General features: G+C 33.2%; 1 protein-coding gene across 6 annotated transcripts in view; it reads left to right on the forward strand.

Annotated features, from left to right (window-relative positions):
• Window positions 1-23430, forward strand: part of LOC109608656 (CUGBP Elav-like family member 4) — a 334021-nt gene that overhangs the window by 304979 nt on the left and 5612 nt on the right. For 5 of the 6 annotated variants that reach the window (XM_020025167.2, XM_049964226.1, XM_020025166.2 and 2 more), the window contains 7 exons: window positions 955-1034; window positions 17127-17270; window positions 18384-18513; window positions 18966-19073; window positions 19999-20154; window positions 20320-20394; window positions 23250-23330. In XM_020025167.2, the coding sequence (XP_019880726.1) occupies window positions 955-1034; window positions 17127-17270; window positions 18384-18513; window positions 18966-19073; window positions 19999-20154; window positions 20320-20394; window positions 23250-23330 (774 nt within the window). The remainder of the gene's footprint in view (window positions 1-954; window positions 1035-17126; window positions 17271-18383; window positions 18514-18965; window positions 19074-19998; window positions 20155-20319; window positions 20395-23249; window positions 23331-23430) is intronic. The other variant, XM_049964225.1, reaches the window with a different exon arrangement.

Here is a 23430-nt window from a genome sequence, read left to right on the forward strand (position 1 = left end):
TAAATTCCAGAAAGGAATTCTCGGTTACCCGACTAATAAGCTTGTTCCACGTTTTTATGCATCGAAGGTTTTCTAAGTGAATCATGGGACTTAATGCAAATAACAATATTAAATGCGTTTGAGAAAAAAATAATCTAGTAATTTATATGAAAACCTAGTAACATTTAGTAAAATTTTAATCATTTTTATTGACCTTGTTACAAAGGACAATTTGTTTAATCTGCAACTGTGCCAACGTTTTCGGTCCCAAAAAAATATTCCGTTCATTACATGTTGAGTCACAGACAGAACTAAATGGGGAGCCCTTTGAAGGCGCTAGTGGCCCACCGCTGTTTTCTATTTACGCCGCCATCTGAGTCCCCAGAAGCTTGTAATTACACTTGCCCAATTTCAGAACGCACTATTACAGTTTCATTTCTATCTGGGGAACTTCTTACGTGATGATAAATGGCATTTGAAGGCTGTTGCCATCATCACTGATAAAATTGAAGGCTATGATATCTTTTGTTGTACCAACATTATCGTAATCACTTTGCTACATGTTTACATTCACTATCGCCATATAAAAATTGTATAAACAAGAACTATCGATTGATTCCAATACAATCTACGTTATTAAAATAACAAAGGGATTGTGTTCCCGTTATCAAATCAGTTGTTCAGTGGTGGGTGAAATGTGAAATAAAGCAAGTCATTTTGAAATTTGTACTTTGTTATTTCTTGTTGAACACTTTAATTGTGATAAATTTGATATTAGGAATACAAAAAGTGAGTTCCATCAATTAAGAAATATTCCATATACAATCAATCCTGTTAATTTTGCATTTCATAGTGGTGAATATATTTTATTTGTCATATTCCACATACTACGGTATTTCCTTGCCGAAAACTGAAAACGTAATTTCGCAGAACGCCCATTGTAAGCTCGTAAATACAGCATTTCATTTTTTCCAGGTTGTGCTTTCGTGAAATACAGTTCACATCAGGAAGCGCAGGCGGCCATTAATAGCTTGCACGGGAGCCAAACTATGCCGGTAAGTAAGGACCATTGTTGTCGACATATTGCCACTGTTTCATGATAAGTTGTACGAAGTAGAGCTGCGAATTAACATGTCTGCCACACCGTGGCCCACAAATGATAAATTATAATTGAATACTTAATAAAATTTAAAATTAAAAACTCTATACAAAATTTGTTTAGTTAATTAATTAAGAAACATTGTGTACATAAATTTTGCAATCAATTAGCCATAAAAGATCTAATTTAGTTAGTTAAAAAAGTTTGATATTGTACCTTTGAAAGATGAATTTTGATGTCGTCCGCTGTACACAAATGATTAAATCAATTTTTTATTAAACACCGCAAACTTTACGGGCTTGATGGTCCAATATGCCAAACGCCATCACTTTGACATCTTGGGCGACACAATGAAAAATTTTATGGTGGTTAAAATGGCGAATGTATATCGCCTGGATTCATTAGATGTGTATAAAAGTTTTTACGGCACACCGTTTCCCCACTTCTCGTGGCGATATTATGAAGTATGTTCACGATATGTAGGGCAAGACATTAAATTTTCCGCAAAATTATCAGCATATTAAACAAGGAAAATAAAACTGAAACTTTTAACAATTTGTTGTAAATTCTTTTAAAGTTGCGACAAAATATTATTATAAATATTTTGTTGGTGTATGTCAATTGGAAACTTTCGTAATTAACACGGAAAAAATCATTCGAGGACGAAACCCTAATCCACGTAGGCGTAAACACGGGACTTGGCCTTTCCCCCGAAAATCGCGACGTCTCTCTCGTTTACGCTTCAAGAATGGAAAGAGAAACCGACGTTTTATGTGTACCAAATTATCACTGTATATTAAAAGCATTTCATAATGGGGAGGGAACGATTAACGCAGGCTTAAATAATGTCATATTATGCATGAATACACAATTATGAGACGTTTAGATGACATTAGTGAACTGTAGCGTTTTATGTGGATTAGAATAAGGCCGTGCCGGGTCCTCTCTCGCAACGCTCGCCTCTTTTATATACTGTATTGTTTTAATAAAACCCCTTTTAGTATTTACACGAATTTATATAAATGGAAATTTAAAGTTTGAATTTATACTTTCCTTTGGGTCTCGTTTCCTATTAAATCCGGGACTTATTTGAATTTTATAAACGCCGGAGAATGTTCACTGTACTCAATAAAAGAATCAGAAAACCGAAATGGTTTTGACGGCGAACGCTTTTAAACATTCCTCGGAAGAAACTGTGGGGTATGGATAATGTCGAGGTGATTATCCTTTCGACGACCGCAAGGCATCTTTTTAACACTCCTTTCGCTCATTTTGTGTTAATTAGAAAAATTATTTTCTTATTTATTTATCTTACTCGTGAGCGTAAACTTGTAATTAATTGTCATTTTCGTTTCTTCTCTTCGTATTGTCGTCATCGTCTAAAACAAACAAAGTTATCGCTACATTAATTAAATGACTCCATTAAACTCCTTCTTTTAATTCGCTGAGAGCGACCGGGACGTGAAAATGTAAATTAGCAACGGCAAAAAAGAACGTCCTGCCATTGTCAGGTCTGACAAAGTGAAGTTCAAAATGCCTCGGGTAACCCATCGGTTATCGATTGATGGAAAATATTAATTAATTTTTCTATTAAATTGGGATGTTACTGTCAATAACGAGTAAGAAAGTTTATAATTGAATAATTTATAAGTAGCCGATAGGTGCCAGTACGTAAAACAATAGGCCAGACGTTTTGGAAAATGTTCGAAACAAAAGAATTAGTCTATGAATGGATTTAGGCGTTAATTACTAATTGAAAAACAGGACATATTCGACATTAATTGTCTAATTTGCTCACTATGCATATAAAATAATGTATCATGAGTTTTAAAAGATTTTCCTGTCACAATATAGTTCTTTTTTTTTCATTTTTATGTTTGATATACAAGAAAGATTTTCAAAAATGTATAAAAGGCGATTTTTTCGTACATTACTTTATATCTTTCAAAGGAGTTTGTGTTCTATCTCTATTTTATCATTGTGAACTATGCCAGATGTGCTGCGAAATATCGAAAACTGGGTCCTGATTTCGGAGTTTCAATAAATTTCACGGTGGTGTAGTTTTACATTAAGGTTAAATTTATATTTTGATAATAATACTCCCATCCCATATATCTACAAAATTAGGATAAATTATTCCGTTTATTAAATAGCTGCAAAAAAATTAAAAATTTACAGTGACTAACATCCTCCTGAAAGTCGAATTTCTGTACGTGTTCCGTGGCCATTTAAAGACAACATGTATTAATGTAAAACTAAATTATATACTAAAAGAAACATATTTATTACCTTTGAGTTCGCATATCATACATTTTAAAATTCTTTCTGACAAATTTAATGGCAGGGCCATCTGAAATTTAAATTAGTTTTTTCTCCCTCGTAGCATTTGAATATTTTAAGCAGTGTATTGATTAAGAAGAGCAGCAGTACACTTAATTCGTCGAAATAAAACGAATCCCGTCGAGAGAATTAAATGATACACTTATGTCTGAAAGGCGACGTTTCAATAGAACGTTTTGCTCATTTAAAAAGATCCAGTCGAAACTCGACGGATGTTTGAATGGTTCCAGATTTGAGAGCAGCACATTTAACTAAGGAGACGATTTAAAGGGAAAAAACAGGTGAATTGTGTTCGATATTTGTCGAATTAAACTCCGGGTATTACCAGTTGTACATTTTTATTGAAGCCATTGTCTAGGAACGTTGTAATGTAAGAACTTTTTATTGTCTTTTCATGTAACTTTACGTTTAAGGATTTTTTAATGAATTTCTTTGATTTCGCTTTGATGCTTGTGTTTAATTAATGTATTAAATAGTGTTGTAAGGGAAGTAATTATTATTGCCCGTGCTGAATATTAAGACCGTTTAGAGGCTTAGATGTTTTGAACGTTAATATAAAGCAATTTCATTAACCATTAAATCGAAATTGTTGCTGGAGTCGTTAAAGCGGCGGAAAGGATTTTTGTATCGTTCGGTAATGTGTCTATTTGGCTGTATAGAAAGTGAATTTCATCTTATAACACGGCTATTAATAATCCGACGCGGCTGTTTGGCGAAGCGGTTAATGGAAATCTTTGATGGCGCCGTTTCGTGTCAATTGTCGTTCGCCGTCAGTTGCAAGCGGGGATTAAAGGTAAATTGTTTACTTAGAAGGAGGGCCGGTTTACAGGAGAAAATTTAATTATATGTAAAGCACTGGTATTGTTCGAAATTAAATGTGGTTTGCTGAGCTGAACGAGCTCGGTTGCCGGAATGGCTCAGCGAGTGTTCCTGTCGCAATTAAACTAGGTGTAGTAATTGCTTCATTAGGTTTTGCCACAACGACGTAAACTGGAATATGGCGAAACATGTGCATTAGACTTGAGTGGGAGACGTCAACGCCACGCCGACGGCACAGCCGTTTTCAAGATCCACTCACCGCACCGATGCCCTCTACGTCCGATTCATCTCGTACCCTCTTAAAACGCTCATCTCCCCGGTGCCGCTTTTAGACGTAACGCGGCTGAAACGTTAAAGAAATTAAAAAGCGTTATGTAAACTTCAACGCCGAACACAACAGTTTGCCTCTCCTAACCTACATTCTTAATATCTCATCAGCTCGGCAAATATTGCCACAATCCGGAAACGTGATTTTAGAAAAACTTCATTTATCTTGGAAAATATATTTAGTATTAAGTGTTTTTCATTGGAGTTGGATATATACACCGCATCTAATTAACCGACAAGTTTTAAGTAATTGGAAAATCAGGCTCGAAAATCATCACCATTTTTTTACCATTAACTTTATTTTTAATGGTAATGATCAAAGAACTGTTGTTAACCACTTATATTTTCCAAATGTATTTTTAATGAACGGGATGATTTAGAACCAACCTTAGTGATTACTACCATTCTTAAAAAGCTTATGTGTCAAGTTTCAAGACTACAATATTTTATATTTATTAAATATACGTCAATAGTGATTTTTATGTGATGTGTAATATACTTTCATTTGAAAGGTGTCTTGTCCCACCAATATCAAAAACAAGTTGAATCTTACTCTGGAGGAGTATGTTCTTTTCTTTACAACAGTAAAATATTGAGTAGCACAGTAGAAAGTCAAATAAGATGACCATACCAGAAATGGTTAAAAAATTCATGAAACAGTTCCAGATGATTGTACACTAAAAGTGCATGATCTGGCAGGAATGGTAGGCTCACTGAAAATTTGAACATGAAAAAGCTCTAACGGCGTCCGCCATAAGGATGTGTCAGCCATGCTTGGCACCAATAAAACCGAATTTTTGCATCGATTCATAAAAATGGATGAAACGTGGATCAACTATTTCACATATGAGATGAAAGAATAATCAAAACAATGGAGAAGAATATGCCAAAATCAATGACTTCATAATGAATTCACCAGATTTAAATCTTTTGGGCCAATTTGAATTTGAAAATTTGGCAATGTGTTCAATTAAGAAGGTAAAGGTTTGGCGTTTCTCACTATAAACATTGTATCGAAGATATTGAACATTGGTGGGAATATCTGAAAAAAGAACCACGTAGAGAAATAATCATTTTTTATATGTATATATATAATATTGTTTAAAGTTATGACATAAAAATATTACAAGCGATGTGAAAAAGATAAAAGCTAAAACAAAATTATATATACCAGCGACAGTTCAAAGGACTTTTTATTCTCATACTAATACTAAATGATATAATCAAATATTCTTGCCTTGTCATTGGATTTTTTTAGATCAGTGTTAAACTCTATTATTATTACGTTATTTGTATAAAAATTATGAAGAAAAATGAGTTTTATTGGACGATTAATCTGTGTGTAAGATGATGGACGAAAATGGGGCGCCTAAAGAAAAGTCTGTAACAGGGAAAAGCTCTCGCGAGGTGGGACTAAGAACAAACAAAACGCTCGAGTGGCTATAATGACTGGGTACACATAATCTGCATAATACAGAGGCTGGAAGCGGTGGCTTCCAACTGCGCCATATGTGGGCGCTATTGCCTCATTTGCAACCTCCAGGTCGAATAATTTACATAGAATAACAACCGCGGGTTATTTGTCGGAGAATTCAGTCACACTGTTCTTGACTCTCATTAATATTGCATGTGGCTATGTGTTTGTAGGACTAATAGTTTGTAAATATACGCATCGACTAATTCTCCACCTATCGGCACTTAGGCCACACTTCTTGTTGGTTCTTTTCAGAACCTCCATCCACATTTGTTACATGAGTTTAATTAAATGCATTAAGCACAACAAAACAATGGCAAATCATTTGGTTATTTGTTTTAGAACCCACACACAGCTTTGGTGCAAAACAGGTGTCAGTGAAACGAGTTTATTTTTCCCCCGAACATATTGGAAAAGTCACAGCTTGCGCTAATTTATCCACGCATTTCCACAATTCAGTTGGCCGAAACAAAAACAAAGTTCTGATGATTAATTTAAATAAATAAGCGCCGTCCAACTATCTAAATAAATAAAACAACCAATTTCGATGTTCGAATTTGAAATAACGAAGCGGTGTGGACCACGAATTATAATTATCAAGTGGTTTTGCGCTGCATAACTCGAACGGCAAATTAGTTCTGTGAATTAACGCAAAAGATAAATGTGCCCATTTAAATGTTTTCGCGTCATTGTTTGTGTTTTTTCAATTAATGGCTTCCACACAACCAATGAAAAATGATTCGCCGGCTACAAACCGGCTAAATAAAAGGGAAACATTTTTTGACAAACCATAATTTTCCTTCAATTAAATTTAACGTTAAAACAACATCAACGAATCAATGTTAATTACGATGCAATTATTGTAAACAACGTTCCTGGAATAAACATAAAACTAATTAAAAAATGTATAAAAAGAGGACATTTGATGGTGGGGTTCCCCTCGTTTATTTAAACAACTTTAGTACGTTCTATTTTTGTTGAACTTTATCCTGACACAGCTTGTTTTATTTATGTATTTACTTTTGAATTTTAGGTTGATTTTTAATTTTTGAATATATATCCTTAATTTTGAAATGGAAAAATGTACGTATAAAACGTACATTTTAAAGATTTATTCGAGTAGTGTACGTAAATTTAAACTGCCTAAAAATGAATAAAATCAAGTATTTCTTATTATCGAGTTTTTATTATGCAGAGATTCATCCAATTGATTCGTTAGAGATTATAGAGATAAATTTTGTTTATTTTTTAATTGGACATTTAACTATTATAAAACATAATATACTTTACTTTGAGTTATTTTATATTTTTGAAAGCAGTTTTAATATAGAAAAATATAGAAAACTACGAGATAAGTTAATTTTATAGATATTTTGATATTAGGTTTATATCAAAACATTAATTTTAAAGATTTAGTTGATTAGTGTTTAAAAGTTGAATAAAATAAAAATTTTCTTGTAAATATGTTTTCATTATACATGTTTCACCAATCTTATTCATAACATGTTTATGGATAGAAATTTTAAAATGGGAATTATGAGATACAATGAAAAAATTAATTTTAGATGTTTTGTTGACATTTGGTTTTATATCAAATCTAACGTTTTAAAGATTTATTCAATTAGTGCACGTAAATATAAATAGTTTAGATTAAATATTTCTGCTTACCCCATTTTAATCATCATGGTTATTAATCCAACTGATTTTTTACATTTTTATAAAGAACTAAATGAAATCAGTCTGAAAATTTGGTTGCAATTAAATAAAATTCTGGGCATTTTGAATAATAATCTTCATTTATTGTTGAGATATTATTTTCAAAAATTTTATTTAATTTATTATATCAGAATTAACAATAATTATCGAAAGATTCATTTTTCAATAATTATTGTTTGTGAAAATCAAGGCCTATTAATTTTATTTCAAAAATATTAAATCTGGTGTTATTTTTTTCATAAATTTTTGGTGAATGCGTTAATAATAATTAGAAAAGAACTTTTGTTTTTTATATTTAAATAATATATTTATCTTTGTGTAATATATTTACTGCGAATGCCATATCAAATTTCAGTCTTAAGCCTGAGGCCACGTTTTTTAATTTAGAAATATTTTCTTTAAATGCCCCGTCTTAAAAAATTAATTTACTGCAATCATGTTAAAATTTACATTTATATTAAATCTCCGCCTAATTCTTTGCATTAATTAGGGACGCCTTTTCCAAGAAATTATGTATTCTTGTAGGTATAAGCCACACTTTCCAAGTTACCTCGAGAAAAGGGACTTAACGAGAGTATCTGCTTTTAATGTTTCTGTAGCGACTATGCAATACGTCTTTTTTTAATTAAACTTTCCCATAACACTTCGTTGACAAATTTCCGCTTAAAAATTATATGTCTGTACCCGAGACTTACCGATGACGTATATCCCAAATAAAACGTACGGCAATCAATTCCATTCGGGCAGAAAACTTGCCCCATCAATTAAAGTAGATATCAAAAAGAGCCGATGTTTACATGTCGGTAATAACGACAGACGCAAACTGTAATTATCTGTTGTGTGTAATTGGAATCAGCGAACTGTATAGAACATCCTCTCTGTATGTGTGCGCCCGCAGTGGGGGTGGCGACGGGGCGACGGGCGGAGAGGCGACGGCAACCAAAGTGACGCCAAATCTAAAGCCCATCGACGCGTAGCACTGCCGTGCTCATTATTGCAGGATTACACTTCATTAGCTGACCGGATCAACCTGCCTCGTTCCCTGTGCACGCCTACACTTTAAGTCCCGACAGATTTTGTATTTTTGTTGCTGCGATCTGTAAACAATAGTCCCGGATTAATATTATATTGAATCGGCGCTTTTGAGTGAATTTCGGCGAACTTTCCACGATGAAATAATCTCGTTATAATATAATGTGAGGATTATGGTGCTCTATTATGGGGTCTGGTCTATTGCAAAATAATGTTGAATGGTGAATAACGGCTCCCATTGTCTGAGATTACGGATACAGCTTTTGTAGTTGTGTTGGATGGAAACCACCAATTTCCAAATTTTTAAATGTTAACTTTATTGTTTGCTGTATTTTTCCTATAAATTTATTTTTATGGTTGACGTTTATACGTAAAAATATAAATATTCCCCCTTATAGGGCCCCATTAACCGTTATTGTGATACGCTGAGGCATCAGCAGGGTGCAATAAATTTTAATTAAAATTGTAAAAATATATACGTATAATTCGCTGGAGAGGCGGCAACAACACAAACAAATTCCGTTAAATCCGGTGCGATTTATTGAATGCGTAGGTTAATGGCTGCGAAACTTGGTGATGAATCTTAATAAAATAATGTTTCAAAAGTAAAGTTTTGTGTACGGTCCGATAAAGGAGGATTTTTTAGACGTCGCCGACTCGGGGGGTGCATCGGAAAGTTTGCAGCAACACGGCAATAAAAAATGCATTCGAGAAGTTAAAAACCACGAAGTAATAATTCACAATATATCTGAACGAAAAAGTTTCGCACCCCATTTCTGGCTGTTCATAATTTAAAGACTCTCGGCAAATAAATCGCACATCCCACGAAAACTTCATAATTGTATTTATTATACATACATAAGGCCGAGTTTGTCATAATATTCGAGATAATACAAATTTTCTTCTGCATTATAAAATATGGCAACCACTTTATCAAACTGTCAGTTAGGAAGCGCGGCGGAATATAAAAAGTAATCCCGCCGAACGGGGGCGGCCGAATTCGAATACAAGTAGATGAAAATTTGATTTTGATTTGGGATGGCTGGATGATAACGCAATTATATTTTATCTGGGATCGGCCAAACAATTTAATATTCAGGCAGCCTTCAAGCGCATAATGTTTTATCACTAGTAAAAGTCCAATTTTACAGTTCGAACCATAAAAAATACTACTTCTTTCGTGAATTATTGGTTACAAAAGGAGAGACACTTCCGAAGCGTTCCATTGATTTCTATTATTGGTGCGGGGACCAATTCTGATTTAGTTACAATCGTCGCACTCCTACAAACTGAATGTTTTGAATGATCCGAAAGAGGAAGACAAAATGGCGCATTCGCCATTTATTTAATTATTATACCTGTCAATAGTTTTAACAAAATACTGTGTAATTAGTTTTTAAATAGAAGTATATTTTCACATTAATTAATTGCAATTATTTTCAGATACAAGTTTAAATTTCAAAAATTTTTACTTTCTCATATTTCTATGACTTTTGTTCCAAAAGTCTTTAACTTTGATAACATATATATGCATGGCTAACAAAGGGTACAATTTTTCGCTAGTTATGTTATTCACTCTAAGGCATAATTAACCAACATTATCTATGGCTTATTCTTGTGGGATTGTCATCAAAACTGGACGTCTTTGTGGCAAAACTCCAGCTTCCTTCATAATCTAAATATTCGTATTGCCAGTCAATTGAGTTAGTTATCCACTTGATCGTCAAGCAGAAGTAGTTTTTTATTGTGATTCAAACTTTTTACTTCAACTTTCTACAGGACATAATGGGTGATCTTTTGAACCAGAGGCATCAAATAAGGCTCTAGTATAATTATGTTTCAGCTCATCGATTTTGATTGCCTTTTAAAAAGCATTTAGAAGACACATTTACATCAGGAATCTGAATAGAAAGAGACATATTATGGTAAAATTTTCTGATGTAAATCCTTTAGATTTCTTCCTTTTTTGAGGAAATTTAAGAACAGTCTGTAGTACTCATAAATAGGCTTGGGGAGCTTCAACTACGAATTATTCAAAAATGCCAAAATATCACAACTAATATCAGAATTTTTTTAACACCCTATATTATATTATACAAAAGATTTTAAAAATTATTCTGATTTATAAATAAGAACAATTTTATACAAAAAAATAATTCCTGAAATATTATTTTCATAAAAATTAAATCATTTAATACTTGTACAAATTTTGGTTAATAGTTTAATATATGTTTGTTGTAATTAAATTGTTAAAATTTAGAGTTTAATTATTAACTCATTTTATTGAGTATTTTTATTAATGATTATCAAGAAATTTATTTTTGTTTAAACACTAATATTTACATGTTAAAATTTGATTTTCATAATAATCATCGAAGAATGAGATAGACGGACGCTGGTTTTAAATTCGAAGTTAATTTCCAGTTCAACGACGTTTCCATTCGCCTTAATTATCTCAAATTAAAATCATCGCCGAAATCTCATTGACAAGTGAAGATAGTACCGGGAATCTTTTGTGACTAACTGCCAACATAATATCCGAACATCAAAAGAACTCAAACAAGGGATTCGGGTAACATCCAATATATAATTCGAGGAGGTGCACTTCATTAAGAAGCGCGTAATTAAATGACTATAAACCTTCTGCCTTTAATAATAATTAATTTTTGTTTAAATTTCCAACTAATTCACGTTGTCAATCTTTTAATATTCATAAAAGAGAATTCATTAAGGATCGGCCTCTCGAAAAGTTTAAATGTAAATTTACGAGCTGGAAGCTTTTTAAATCGAAATCCGGTTTAAAGCAGCTGTAAAATCCCCGAAGTTAATTAAAAAACAAATTTTTAATTTATGACCGTTCGTCCTTGCAGACCGGCGCATCCGCCACAGTTTCTTTTTGCATTTATAAGCGTGGAACCGGAGCACACGTTAGTTTGCAAGTTTGCCGGCGGTAGTTTCTTGGGTGATATTTAGAGAGGAAACAAGTTAATTTGTTGAGTTGCTTATTTAATCCAGCTAAGGCTGTCGAGACTCCTTAGCAGGATCATCACTTAACATGATCGGCCATCCCATAAAGGAGGAGGATCTGTGGTTTGCGTCGCATAAGCTATTTATAAACTTCAACTCCGGGCTTTTAGTACTAGTTAGCTGCTCCCTTGTTTCTGTTAACTGACATAATTTTCCTCTTAAATGCATTAAGTGTTGGAAGTGCAGAAATGAGGAGGCTCCGCTTCCGCAGACTGAACGTCAACTTATATTTAATTGATAAACTCATATCTGTCGTGTTTATACGAGTTACCTAGTTTAACGTCAACAAATCTCAAAGGGTTTTTGTTTAATTTAACCACAGATTTGAATCATTAAGGCCTATTAATTAGTAAACTGCACCGCCTAAACAAACATGTGTGCCATATGTGGCTCCGTTGGGACACACGGGGTTCTAGTCTACCCGGAACCGTTTGAGACTGCTTCACAAACATCCACTCTTTCACGGGACACGATTATTTGTTTATCAGTGCCGTGGGTGCTTATCCACCACAATCCAATTTATAGTCGCACATAAATTTTAAATTAACGTATCAACAGCCTTTAATTTAAAAAGCATATAAACATGAAACGATTGTTTAAACTGTCAGGCAAAAGCGAACGTGCTTGTTTGAGGGTATAATTACTTCATATCTTGTTTCGTGTTGCCTAATAGAACAATTTCTCCCCTACGCTCCGCGTCGCGTTCTATTATAAAACACACTAACTCATAATTAACAAAAGGTAGTTAGCTGTAAAGTTCATATTTATAAGATGTGGGTCTATTAATACGTTAATTTATTTATTATATGAGTTTTACGCGGTACGAAACAGGTTTTAATTAGGTGGAAGCATTTTTAGCGTATAGTCGTAAATAGGAGCGGAACGAAATAATTAAAATTTATTTCGACATCAGTAAGCACGGTGTAGTGGAAACTTCGGCGTTCGTCGAAAGAGAGGCAGTAAACTTTTATTGAATGTGAATAATTTCGTTACGTACCACAGATTTTCGTCCTGTATTAAAGCTTCTCTTTTATGATTATCAAAATTTTAAGATTACATACCAATCGCTTAACAGATCTTTCTTGTAATTAAAACTATTTACTGGTACTTTGAATAAAATTGAATTATTTTTAATTTCAATTCTACATTTTTTTACTCAATATTGTAGTATCAGTTTGTACAGGTATTGTTAATAATTAAATAAATATACATATATATTCTTAGTCAATTACATTTACTTCACTACACATACTTACATAGATTTATTAATTAAGTAGACAAAGTAGTTCCAACATATAGATACATTTCACAAATTAGAAGACAAAACGTCCTGTACAATCAAACTCTTATTTAGCCCCTTTTGGAACTTGTCAAAGTAACGTACTGGAGGTGTCGACAAAGAAGACAGCTATTCACAATTCAAATATTAGAGTTAATTGGTTGACAGAAAGGTACAAAATAGATAAAAACAAATTGGAAGAAAAAAATACCTGACCAAGAATATCACATTTGATGTGTAATGCCTGATTGCACCAAGGGTGTAGATTTGACCTTTTTCAGCTTTGATCATATATGCCATTTTGAACAGTAATCAATAGTGTTCTAGAAAATTCTGCACAATTAATTAAATAATCAATCAATAAGTTCAGTTTAGTAAAGTAGCTTAATTATCTCAAACTGAATTAAATATCAAAAAATGTATATAGGTGATTGTTAGCTATATCCTATCAGTAAAAGAAGAGAAAGACAAATTTAGTTCTTAATTCATATGTGAGTGAAAAATTAATGCTCGTGATCTCGCATTTTAAAATTGTTATTTAAGACGATTGTCGGTGGCCCGAAACATCCATCAAACAAATAAAGTTTAAGTTGTCTAACTATGATCCGAAAAATATGTAATATAAAATGTCTAAAAAGCAGTTTGGAAGTAAATCCGGCGTTGATCCTTTAGAGCAAATCAATTGGTATGGCCTGAGGAAAGGACGTAGGAAGGAAGAGCGGAGCGGGCCGGGAGCCGGCAGCCGGGGGGATGATCAGAATCCCTCCCTGACAAGGGCTTTCTTTCTCGCTCTACCGCTCACACAAATCTATTAGAAATCGTTAAATCCCGGCTCGACTGAAGAGCGCCATCCAATTCCACATGTCTCCTCATCGGATCAGGCCACGGCCGAAGAGACATTCTGTTATTGAATGCCTCGGGTTACTGCTAACAGAGGGTCGCTAAGATTCCCCACAGCCCGTCACAAATACCACAATAAAATGTATTAAATCCAATGTCGGCACTCGGAATTTTACCTCTTTCAAATAACCCGGGCACATGTCAATAATGACAATGATAACGGGAATCAAAACTGTATCGTTTGTCGGGATTTAGATATATTTTTATTTCTTTGGCGGGTCTGCGCGACAATGCGGCTTCCGACGCGGAAAAATGGGGATTTTTGTCATTAGTGACGCTTCAATCGGGAAAGGATTACTTCGCAATAAACAGGTTTTAATAAATCTTATGGTGGGAAATGGAACAATCCAAACAATGAGTTCAAAAGCTTTATTTCTGAGCTGTTTCTTTGATACATATTAATTGTAAATAATTTTATATTAATTAATTAAGAAGAGGCATCAAAAATAGCCTCAATGATATAACAGACAAATATAAATGCCATGAAAATGTACCGTCAGAATAAATTCGAAACAAACTCCACAAAGTTGAACTGTTTAGATGCCCACAGAACTACGTAAAACTACGTTCGAAGCACGCCAACAAAAAAATTCGAAAATAAAACGGCGGATCACTCGGGCAAAATCAAAGTGCAGCTTACATATTCCGAATACATTTTACATGTGAGAACGTAGACCGCTTAGGAAACAGATGTGGATATTCGAAAACCACCGACAAAAACTGGGAGCGGCATTCCACCGCCATCAACAGGTGGTCAGTTATTCCGTACCAGAACAGAAATTGGTTGGCCAATTACATGTCCTACACTGTGTAAAATGTAAATAATTTATTGTACGACCGAACCAATCGACTGCACTACTGTCACGAGAAAATTATATATTTTTGTGGCATCTATTTGGATGATGTTCATTCAGAATTCGTTAGCAAATGACTATTTGGCAAATTTGGTTCTCAATGTTCCTCAGTGATGATTGTTAAGTTTAAAATATGTTGTACCTTTTTTAACAACAGTTCGTTCAAATAAAAAGCTTTTGCTCTATATAATATAATAAGTTTAAACAGTCATGTTTAAATTCTCTCTTCACATTTGTGTAATTCATAAATATTTAAAAGTATTTTCTAAATATTCGTTTATTAAATCGGTAAAGCATATTTCATTCAACTAATGCCCATTTTTGAAATACGGATAATCTGAAATTCATTTATACACCGACACACAATTTTAAATTACTTTATCTGTTCCGAATTATTAAAGTTATGAAAGCAATAAACAGGAATGCAGAAATTAGCATACAAATTTCATAATATGCAAAACATGAAATTAATAAGTTCGTGCATTGGGAACTCATCTCTTTTCAAATATCCGATGTACATTTATTTATTAGAATAAATTAGAAATTCAAGAGCAGTGTGGTTTTTGTGTGCATATATGCAATGGATTTGTGTTGTATACATCTGACTGACGAACCAAATCAAACCTTTGAAGATGCTAGCCACTCGTTCTAGCGAAACGTCAGGAAATAATTTCAACAGACGTCGACCAATAAATCCGAATATCTATAGATATGGAAACAATGGTCACTACAGTCTATTTCAATAGACCTTTGCTTGCTTGCTAATTTTTTTTTAACAACAATTCATTCAAATAAAAAGCGTTTACTGGTTATCATTCAAAATTACCTTCATGACTAAAGTTATTTACATTTATGCAATGTTATATTTTCAGATTATAAAAATTTAAAAGTTGTTTTCCATATATTTGTTTATTAAATAAGTAAATCATATTTATTCAAATAACACCCATTTTTTAATCACGAATAATCTGAATTTCATTTATACATATTAATTTTTCATTACATTATTTGTTCAGAAATATCCAAGTTATGAAAGCAATGAACAGGAATGTGGAAATTAGCATACAATTTTCATAAAAACATGAAATTAATAAGTTTGTTCTCTGGTATCAAATACCCGACATCCATTTATTCATTACAATAATTAAAATATAATATACATTAGAAATATTCAATAGCAGCGTGAATTTTATGTGCGTATGTGCACGGATGTGCATTCTACGTCAATGAAATTTTGCATTGTAGTCGGCTTCAGTCGAATAAATGGATTTGCTGCAGTTCTATAGTAAAGTGTATCACGTATAATACATATTCATAAAGTAACATTTATTTGGATGCATACTTGTATTTGCAAAATCGAAAATAGTTCAAATACAATAAACATTTTTATTTACTCTGCAGAGGTAAATATTGTATAAATAAATATATTTTTAATCAAATCAAGACTAAAATATAACCAAAAAATTAAAGTTCAAAGGTTCGATACTGATTTTGATAAGCGCGTAACGGGAGCCTAATTAAAAAATAATTTCATAGTATCGAATTTAGCAAACGAAAAAGAAATTAATCCTTTTTTAATTTGGTATCGGGATAAGACCCGAGACTGACGCTCCTAAATCTCGCCGAGAAAACCTAATTTAGTCCAAACCGATTATGTTTAAAAAACAATTTTGTTTAAACCTGATACCGAATGGAAAACGCAATTTCGTCGAAAAATAAAACAGTCATTAGACTCGGGGAAAATTTTAAGGGAAATACGTAATCTATGTAATTTACATTAGCCAGTGCGGAGGGCCCACGGTTTGCTTCATGCATGTTTAATATTGTACCCACAGGGTCACTTCATTCTTGCCGAGTTAATGGTACGCCTTATTCAATTTGTATCAGAATTAACTGCCTGAGAATCCTCTTGAGAAACGCGAAAAGAGCCCCGCTGATGTCGCCGTCTTTGCGACATTATACTGAACTCTCGCCAAAATGTTCAATTGAAATAACTTCAGAGAAAAGTTTTAATTCTAAAACATTATTAGAGCTTGTGTGGTGACAGATTTGAACGTTGATCCATAATACCGTCGTGCTTGAAACTTAATGACTTGATAAAGCATTAAATCTGCGGTAAAAAGTCGGTAAATTAAGCAGCAATTTTAATGAAGTCCCCGCCCGTCAAACGAACAGAGCCTACTTAATCTCAATCATTTATTACGTACTTTCTTTGATCTACGGATATTATGTCGTCGGCATTTTCACAAAGAATAACAATTTTTCTTGTTGCAATTTCAGGGAGCCTCCTCCAGCTTAGTTGTGAAGTTCGCAGATACTGAAAAGGAGCGGCAACTAAGACGTATGCAGCAGATGGCTGGAAACATGAGTCTTCTCAACCCCTTCGTGTTCAACCAATTCGGAGCTTACGGGGCTTACGCACAGGTAAAACTAAATGCCCGGGCACGACCTCCTGCGAGGTCCCTTTATATTAATATTTCTTTGAAATGAACCAACCCTGCGAGCATCGGTCCCTATCAACTTTGTGGGTAAAGCAAGATGATGGGGTCGGAAAAGATATCAGATTTCTTTGCATGATGGGGTTGGCGCGTGTTGCTCTTGAGGTTATTGATCGGATTTGGGGGGTCAATTTTTAATTAGGTTGTGGAGTTTACCTTCTAAGTCCAGTATTTAAATATGGTACTTGAAGAACAATACATGGAGGCAAATGTGAAGTGGGACACTAATAACCAATTATCCATTCAAACCATCAATTTTATTTTTTCAAATGCATACTTAATAAAGTACTATCTACCTTTTGAAGTTGAACAAGAGTAAGGGCTGACCTTATGCTTTCTAAAACCTTATAAATAAAAAGAAAATGACATTTGATTCCAATATCAGAGTATTGTTTTGGGACATGCAAGGTTTATATTATTAACCTATAAATGTGAAATTGTTACGATTCCTCCATTAAACTGGAACTTTTTTGCACTCAACATTATTGTGTGCATTAAAAAATTAAATAAAGATACAAACAAAGAGCATGTCCATAAACAGTTTGATATAATTATAACCATCATCAGATAACAGTAAAAAAAATGTTAAAACAACGTAGACCATCGTGTGTCACCGATAATTAATGTCGCTGGTTTTATAAAGTATTATGGGCAGTAAAACACTTGCTTATATAATTTAGTCACGGAATAAAAGCATTAAGGTCTACCCTCTAAAAGACATTATCTGTTTAATTCTTTATTCGCATTTGATATATCTTAATTAAGCTGAGATGCGGACACCGAATAAAACGGTCGTACCTCACTCTCTTAAGCTAATACCAATTAAACCGAAATTACTCGACTCGCAGTCGACTCTTTTATCTGTTTAAATTGCTTTCAAGGAAACAGATCGCATATCTTCCTAGTAAGATGCCACACCTCCACATGCCTGGTTGAGTTTGTCGCAGACCCGAATTAATTTACCGTAAATAGCTTTATGATATACGTGGATGTTTGATGCGTGAGCTCAGGTCCTGAAACAATTTTAATGAAATTTCAGCAACAAGCAGCCCTAATGGCGGCAGCGACGGCTCAGGGAACATATATTAACCCAATGGCAGCTCTAGCGACGCAGATACCGCACACGACACTCAATGGAATGGCCAATTCGGTGGTACCTCCCACGTCAGGTATGTGCGAATTTGACTAATTAATCTCGCCTTTTATGATGCATCTCCATTTTGAATTTTTTTCACACCAGAAAAGTTTTGCAAATTACACTAGTTTACAAGGATCTATGTTCCGGGTAATTTACAACGCTGAAATCAAATCTGTTATCAAAAACTTCTCATCAGGTCTCGTTTTAAGAGGATAAAATATGTTTATAACAGTTTATGGAATGGTTTTTATTTACGTTGATTTACCCCTACAAATCCATTGCTTTAACTCTCTTTAACACAATTAAATCTACATTTTTTGCTACAAGTTTTTGTTAATTTTAATATACTTGTCGTTAAGGAGATGAACCCCACACAAATTTGCTGACATCTGAAGTATATATATTTTCCAATGTTAGCATAAAAATATGTATAAAAGAGATAATAAAGTATTTTCCTCTCATTACTCCTACTTTGCTCAATAGAGGATAACGACTCTGGAGTATGGCTCACATCATCACCAGGACAAATCTGTAATGGTTCGTCGTATGAACGTGCCACTGCCTTTGTTGCTGATGAAACATCAGGATATTGTAAGAAATATTTATTTTTTATAAACCCAATAACATTTTAAACAAAACAATTGATTTACTCGCTCATTTTCGAAGCATTTATTTTAAAATATGCATATGTATATTTGACCTGGTGAATTTCTTGTGGTAGGAGATTTGAATTCAGTGACCAAAAATATGTCAGCAATATGATTTTTTTATTTAAGGAGTGAACATTTTTTTATATGTATTTGTAGACTAGTGAGATCATTTCACGTGGATTCGAATTCCAACAACACATCTAACTCGTGTTTACATAATTAAATAGCTGAGGGGGGAAAAGTCGAGTGCTTTTAATTTTGTTAAGAGTTAATTCAATTCGATGTTGTAATGAAATTGAAGGGAAGCTCATCGATCAATCGGACGTTAGTGGTTAAAAGTCTAAATGACAATTTATTGTTTTCAATCGATAAGATAATAGGGTTACTTTATAACACCACTTTGTTTAATGGCACCATGAAAAAATGTAATTAAAATGTCTGTAGTTTTAATAGTTTCTACTGTAAATTGCATCGAATGGACAAATTAGTTTTTTTTTCGATGTATCGTTCTTTATAGTCATTATACAAATAGGTATATTTACCTTTATCTACATGGAAATGTACACTTAATGATGTTTACTGTGAATAAAATAGAAAATAACTAGTAGTTATGTGTTATTTTTAGAATAATTCAATATTCAGATGGAACTATCTTTAAACTTTCATAAATAACTTAAAACTAATGTCTTTCATTTTCCCCTTTATATTTACTATGAAACTGTCTTTTCCACATTTTCATCATAACTTTGAAAACGAGCTGAGGAAAAATTGTTTGTACACACATAATTGTTTCTATTTTTCCGTTTCCTGTACACATATGATTTTGCTGATTTCCTCAATTTTTTGAAAACCACGAAATGTTTTAGACGTAGGAGGTGGTTCCGGCCAGCCCAACGGAGCAATTCCCAGTTTACCTTCGCCAACGATGCCCACCTTCAACATGGCAGCACAAACACCCAACGGCCAGCCCGCGGGCAACGAAGGTGTTTACACCAACGGCATCCCACAAACGTATCCAGCTCGTAAGTACTATACCGCAGGCATTTTCGTAGTGGAAACGGCGCACCGACAAATTTAGATGCGCCACAAGTGATTTCGCACGATTTAAATTTGTTGGTGCGCCATTTTTCATTGTTGTAAGAACTGAGTTAACTGAAATGTAGATGCGCTACATCTGTCCATTCCAGCCCAAGGTCTGCCGAACGGTGATGCGGCACTGCAGCATGCGGCGTACCCCGGAATGCAGCCCTATCCCGGCGTCGGTAAGTTAATTTCAACGTTGTCACGTTACAGTTTTTTCTTTTCCCCCTTTTTTGGTTATCATATACGATGTTTTAGATTCGGTGTCAGGGTGTATATTATCTGTGTTCTCGATGTAGCTTGATATCACCTTGATGTTTGATGTTACACGAGATTTGTTTGATGTTGTTGCTTTAGATATATCATCGATTCGTAATACGTGAATAACGAGCGGTTTCCTGCCGTCTGTGGAGAGTATTATATGATAAAATATAAATAAGTCGATTTGAGCTGTATGATTTTTGCATAAACTGGTTAATCCTGGATTTTTGTTTATTTATATCATTAAAAACATATTTTCATTATTAAAATGTATTATTCATTTTACAGTAATATTATTCCATTATTAATTATATAATTTTCAATATAAATGTTAAAAATTTAATCTTAAAAATAGATTAATTTTATTTATTACGTGAATTTATTCGTATTTAGATTACAAAACATAAAGCTTAGTTAACAATTTGTATTCATTTTTGGAAATGTAATTATGTGACACTTTTGTTCCCTTTTGTTTATTTAATATATTGAAATTTAATTTAGTTTAATTATGACGTAACGTATTTTATAATTTACATTCACAACTAATTTTATAATTAAATCATTAATAATGTATAATTAATTGAATATCTATAGTAAAATTGTTTTTGTTATTTCAAGAATGTTTACATACACGTACATACATTTTAAATATCGAAATTTAATTTAATTCAATTCGATTATCAATTTTAACTAGTTTATGTGGCTTTTGTGCAGACCTGATTTAAAAAAAAAAACTACCGAAATCTATACAGTATACATCGAATTGGTTTTGATACAAAAATATTCAGCATATTTATTTAATATCGTATAAATGCAACCATTAAAATGAATTACCTGTATTTGGTAACAAAAATTAATTAAAAACACGGTCAGTCCACATGAAAGTATCAATATTATTTTTCTATTAAATTTCGACAACAAAACCGGATCCGAGACCGATAATGTTTTTGAAGTCGGTGCATGATATTGAATAATTTATAACTACATCGTTATACCTTCTATAGCGAGGTATCAAATTTGCCCATTAATCAAACTGTTCATTTATAAAACGTGAATTTTACAAACAACGATTACACAGTATTAAGTTTGAACGTACTGCATTCAAAACTGGAACACTCGAATAATTCGAAGGCGCATGCATATTCTTGTGTTGTTCCGCTAACAAAATGTATCCGTTCCGATAAAAAGAATCGTACTATCCCATCTACATTTATGACACATTTACCGATACCGTTAACATCAATCGCAGCGTTTGTCAAGATGCAGGCCTTTCAGCCCATTTAAACACTCCAAGTACCGCCGAACAGGACTAGCTTCACTTCAAATTGACAGGTTTACGCCATGTGGAAATCACATGATAGAGCACTGTTCAAACACCTAAAGTGCTGTCAGCGTTCATTTGCTCCCCGGTATCGGATTTCGCTGGCGGAAACATAACATGTATAATTTTCTGTGTCCGAATCGGATATCGGTTCTGGATAGTTTCGGGGTGTTAATTACCGATAATCGAGAATGATTATTATAAATATTTTATTACAATATGATGCTTAATTTTCATAGTTATGGTATTTCATTGCTTTATGAGAATTTAATTCACTGACGGTCTTTTGCTTATTCTAATTATGTAATTATTAGTCGAAATTATAATTTAACATTACCAAGATCGAAAGAAAGAATGTTACTGTTCAAGGACTGTGAGAAGATGATCAGAGGTGGTTTCTACTAAAAATGTGAAAAACCAATTTTTACTTGTTTAGATAGTCACAGAACCACAGAACAATAGTGACGAATAGTTTTTAGGGACGAGTTAATTTAATTTACAAAAAAATTAGAGTTTTATATTTATGTCCAGCTCAGTTCAGAAAAATATATGTAACATTTTATAAAATAAGATTATAGTACTATATAAAACAACAATAGTTAATTAATAATTATTTAACAGTTCACATTAAATAAAAGACCACTACTATATATCAACAGATTTAAAAAATATCACAAGTTATAGAAATGTCACAGTAATATAAAATTAATGATAATGATTAAGTTGAAGACAATGTCATGGTCAAAAAATAAAAAATGTACACCCACGAACGTGGAGCTCTGCTGTTCGTTCGTTTATCTTTAGGAGAAAAAATATAATTATAATTTTTTATGGGAATCCGTTGCCACTGTTTATAATTAATACCCAGTTGGAAATCAGTAGGGAATTAAACAGGTCCAAAATATAATATTCATTGCAAAGACTTTTTTCCGTTGACAATTAAAAACATCACAGAGTACACACACAATTTTTATTGTTAGTGAATAAACAATTTCACAAAATTAAGCCTGATTAAAATCCACAAATGACACATATTCATAACAATATGTTCGTTTTCGAATGACAACAAATGAGAATTCATTTACGGTATTCATTTGACCTGTGGCATTTTTTACTTTTTTGAAAACCACCGCTAAACGCATCAAACTGGTGTTACGGTCATCATTAATTTTATTGATTAGTTCGCCTGAAAACAATCAAGCTAAACAATCAATGGTGGCGTATCTTGATCATCCTTTTTTCATTTTTAATTATATTTTGGAATAATGTAGAAGTTTCATTAAATATATCTACAATATTTCAGAAATCTTTTAACGTTATTAATCGGTTGATAATATTATACACAATGTAAAGTTTAATTGAATGCAGAACGGCACAGACTGTCGAAAACTAAAATACAAAGCATGTTTGGTTGCATCGATGGAAGTATGGGTGTGATTTGTTTATATTTGTCAGCAGCTTATCCCGCGGTTTACGGCCAATTCCCGCAGGCCATACCCCAACCTATGTCGGCGGTTGCTCCTGCACAGAGGGAAGGTAAGATTTCAAAAGCTCAAGTAAACATTAATTAACTCACTCCAAAAGTTCAAGTAAATCCCCCAATGAACCAGCACCCGTACCATCGTCCCACCTCCTC

This window comes from Aethina tumida, chromosome 3 (assembly GCF_024364675.1).
Source record: "Aethina tumida isolate Nest 87 chromosome 3, icAetTumi1.1, whole genome shotgun sequence".
Classification (NCBI taxonomy): Eukaryota; Metazoa; Arthropoda; class Insecta; order Coleoptera; family Nitidulidae; genus Aethina; species Aethina tumida.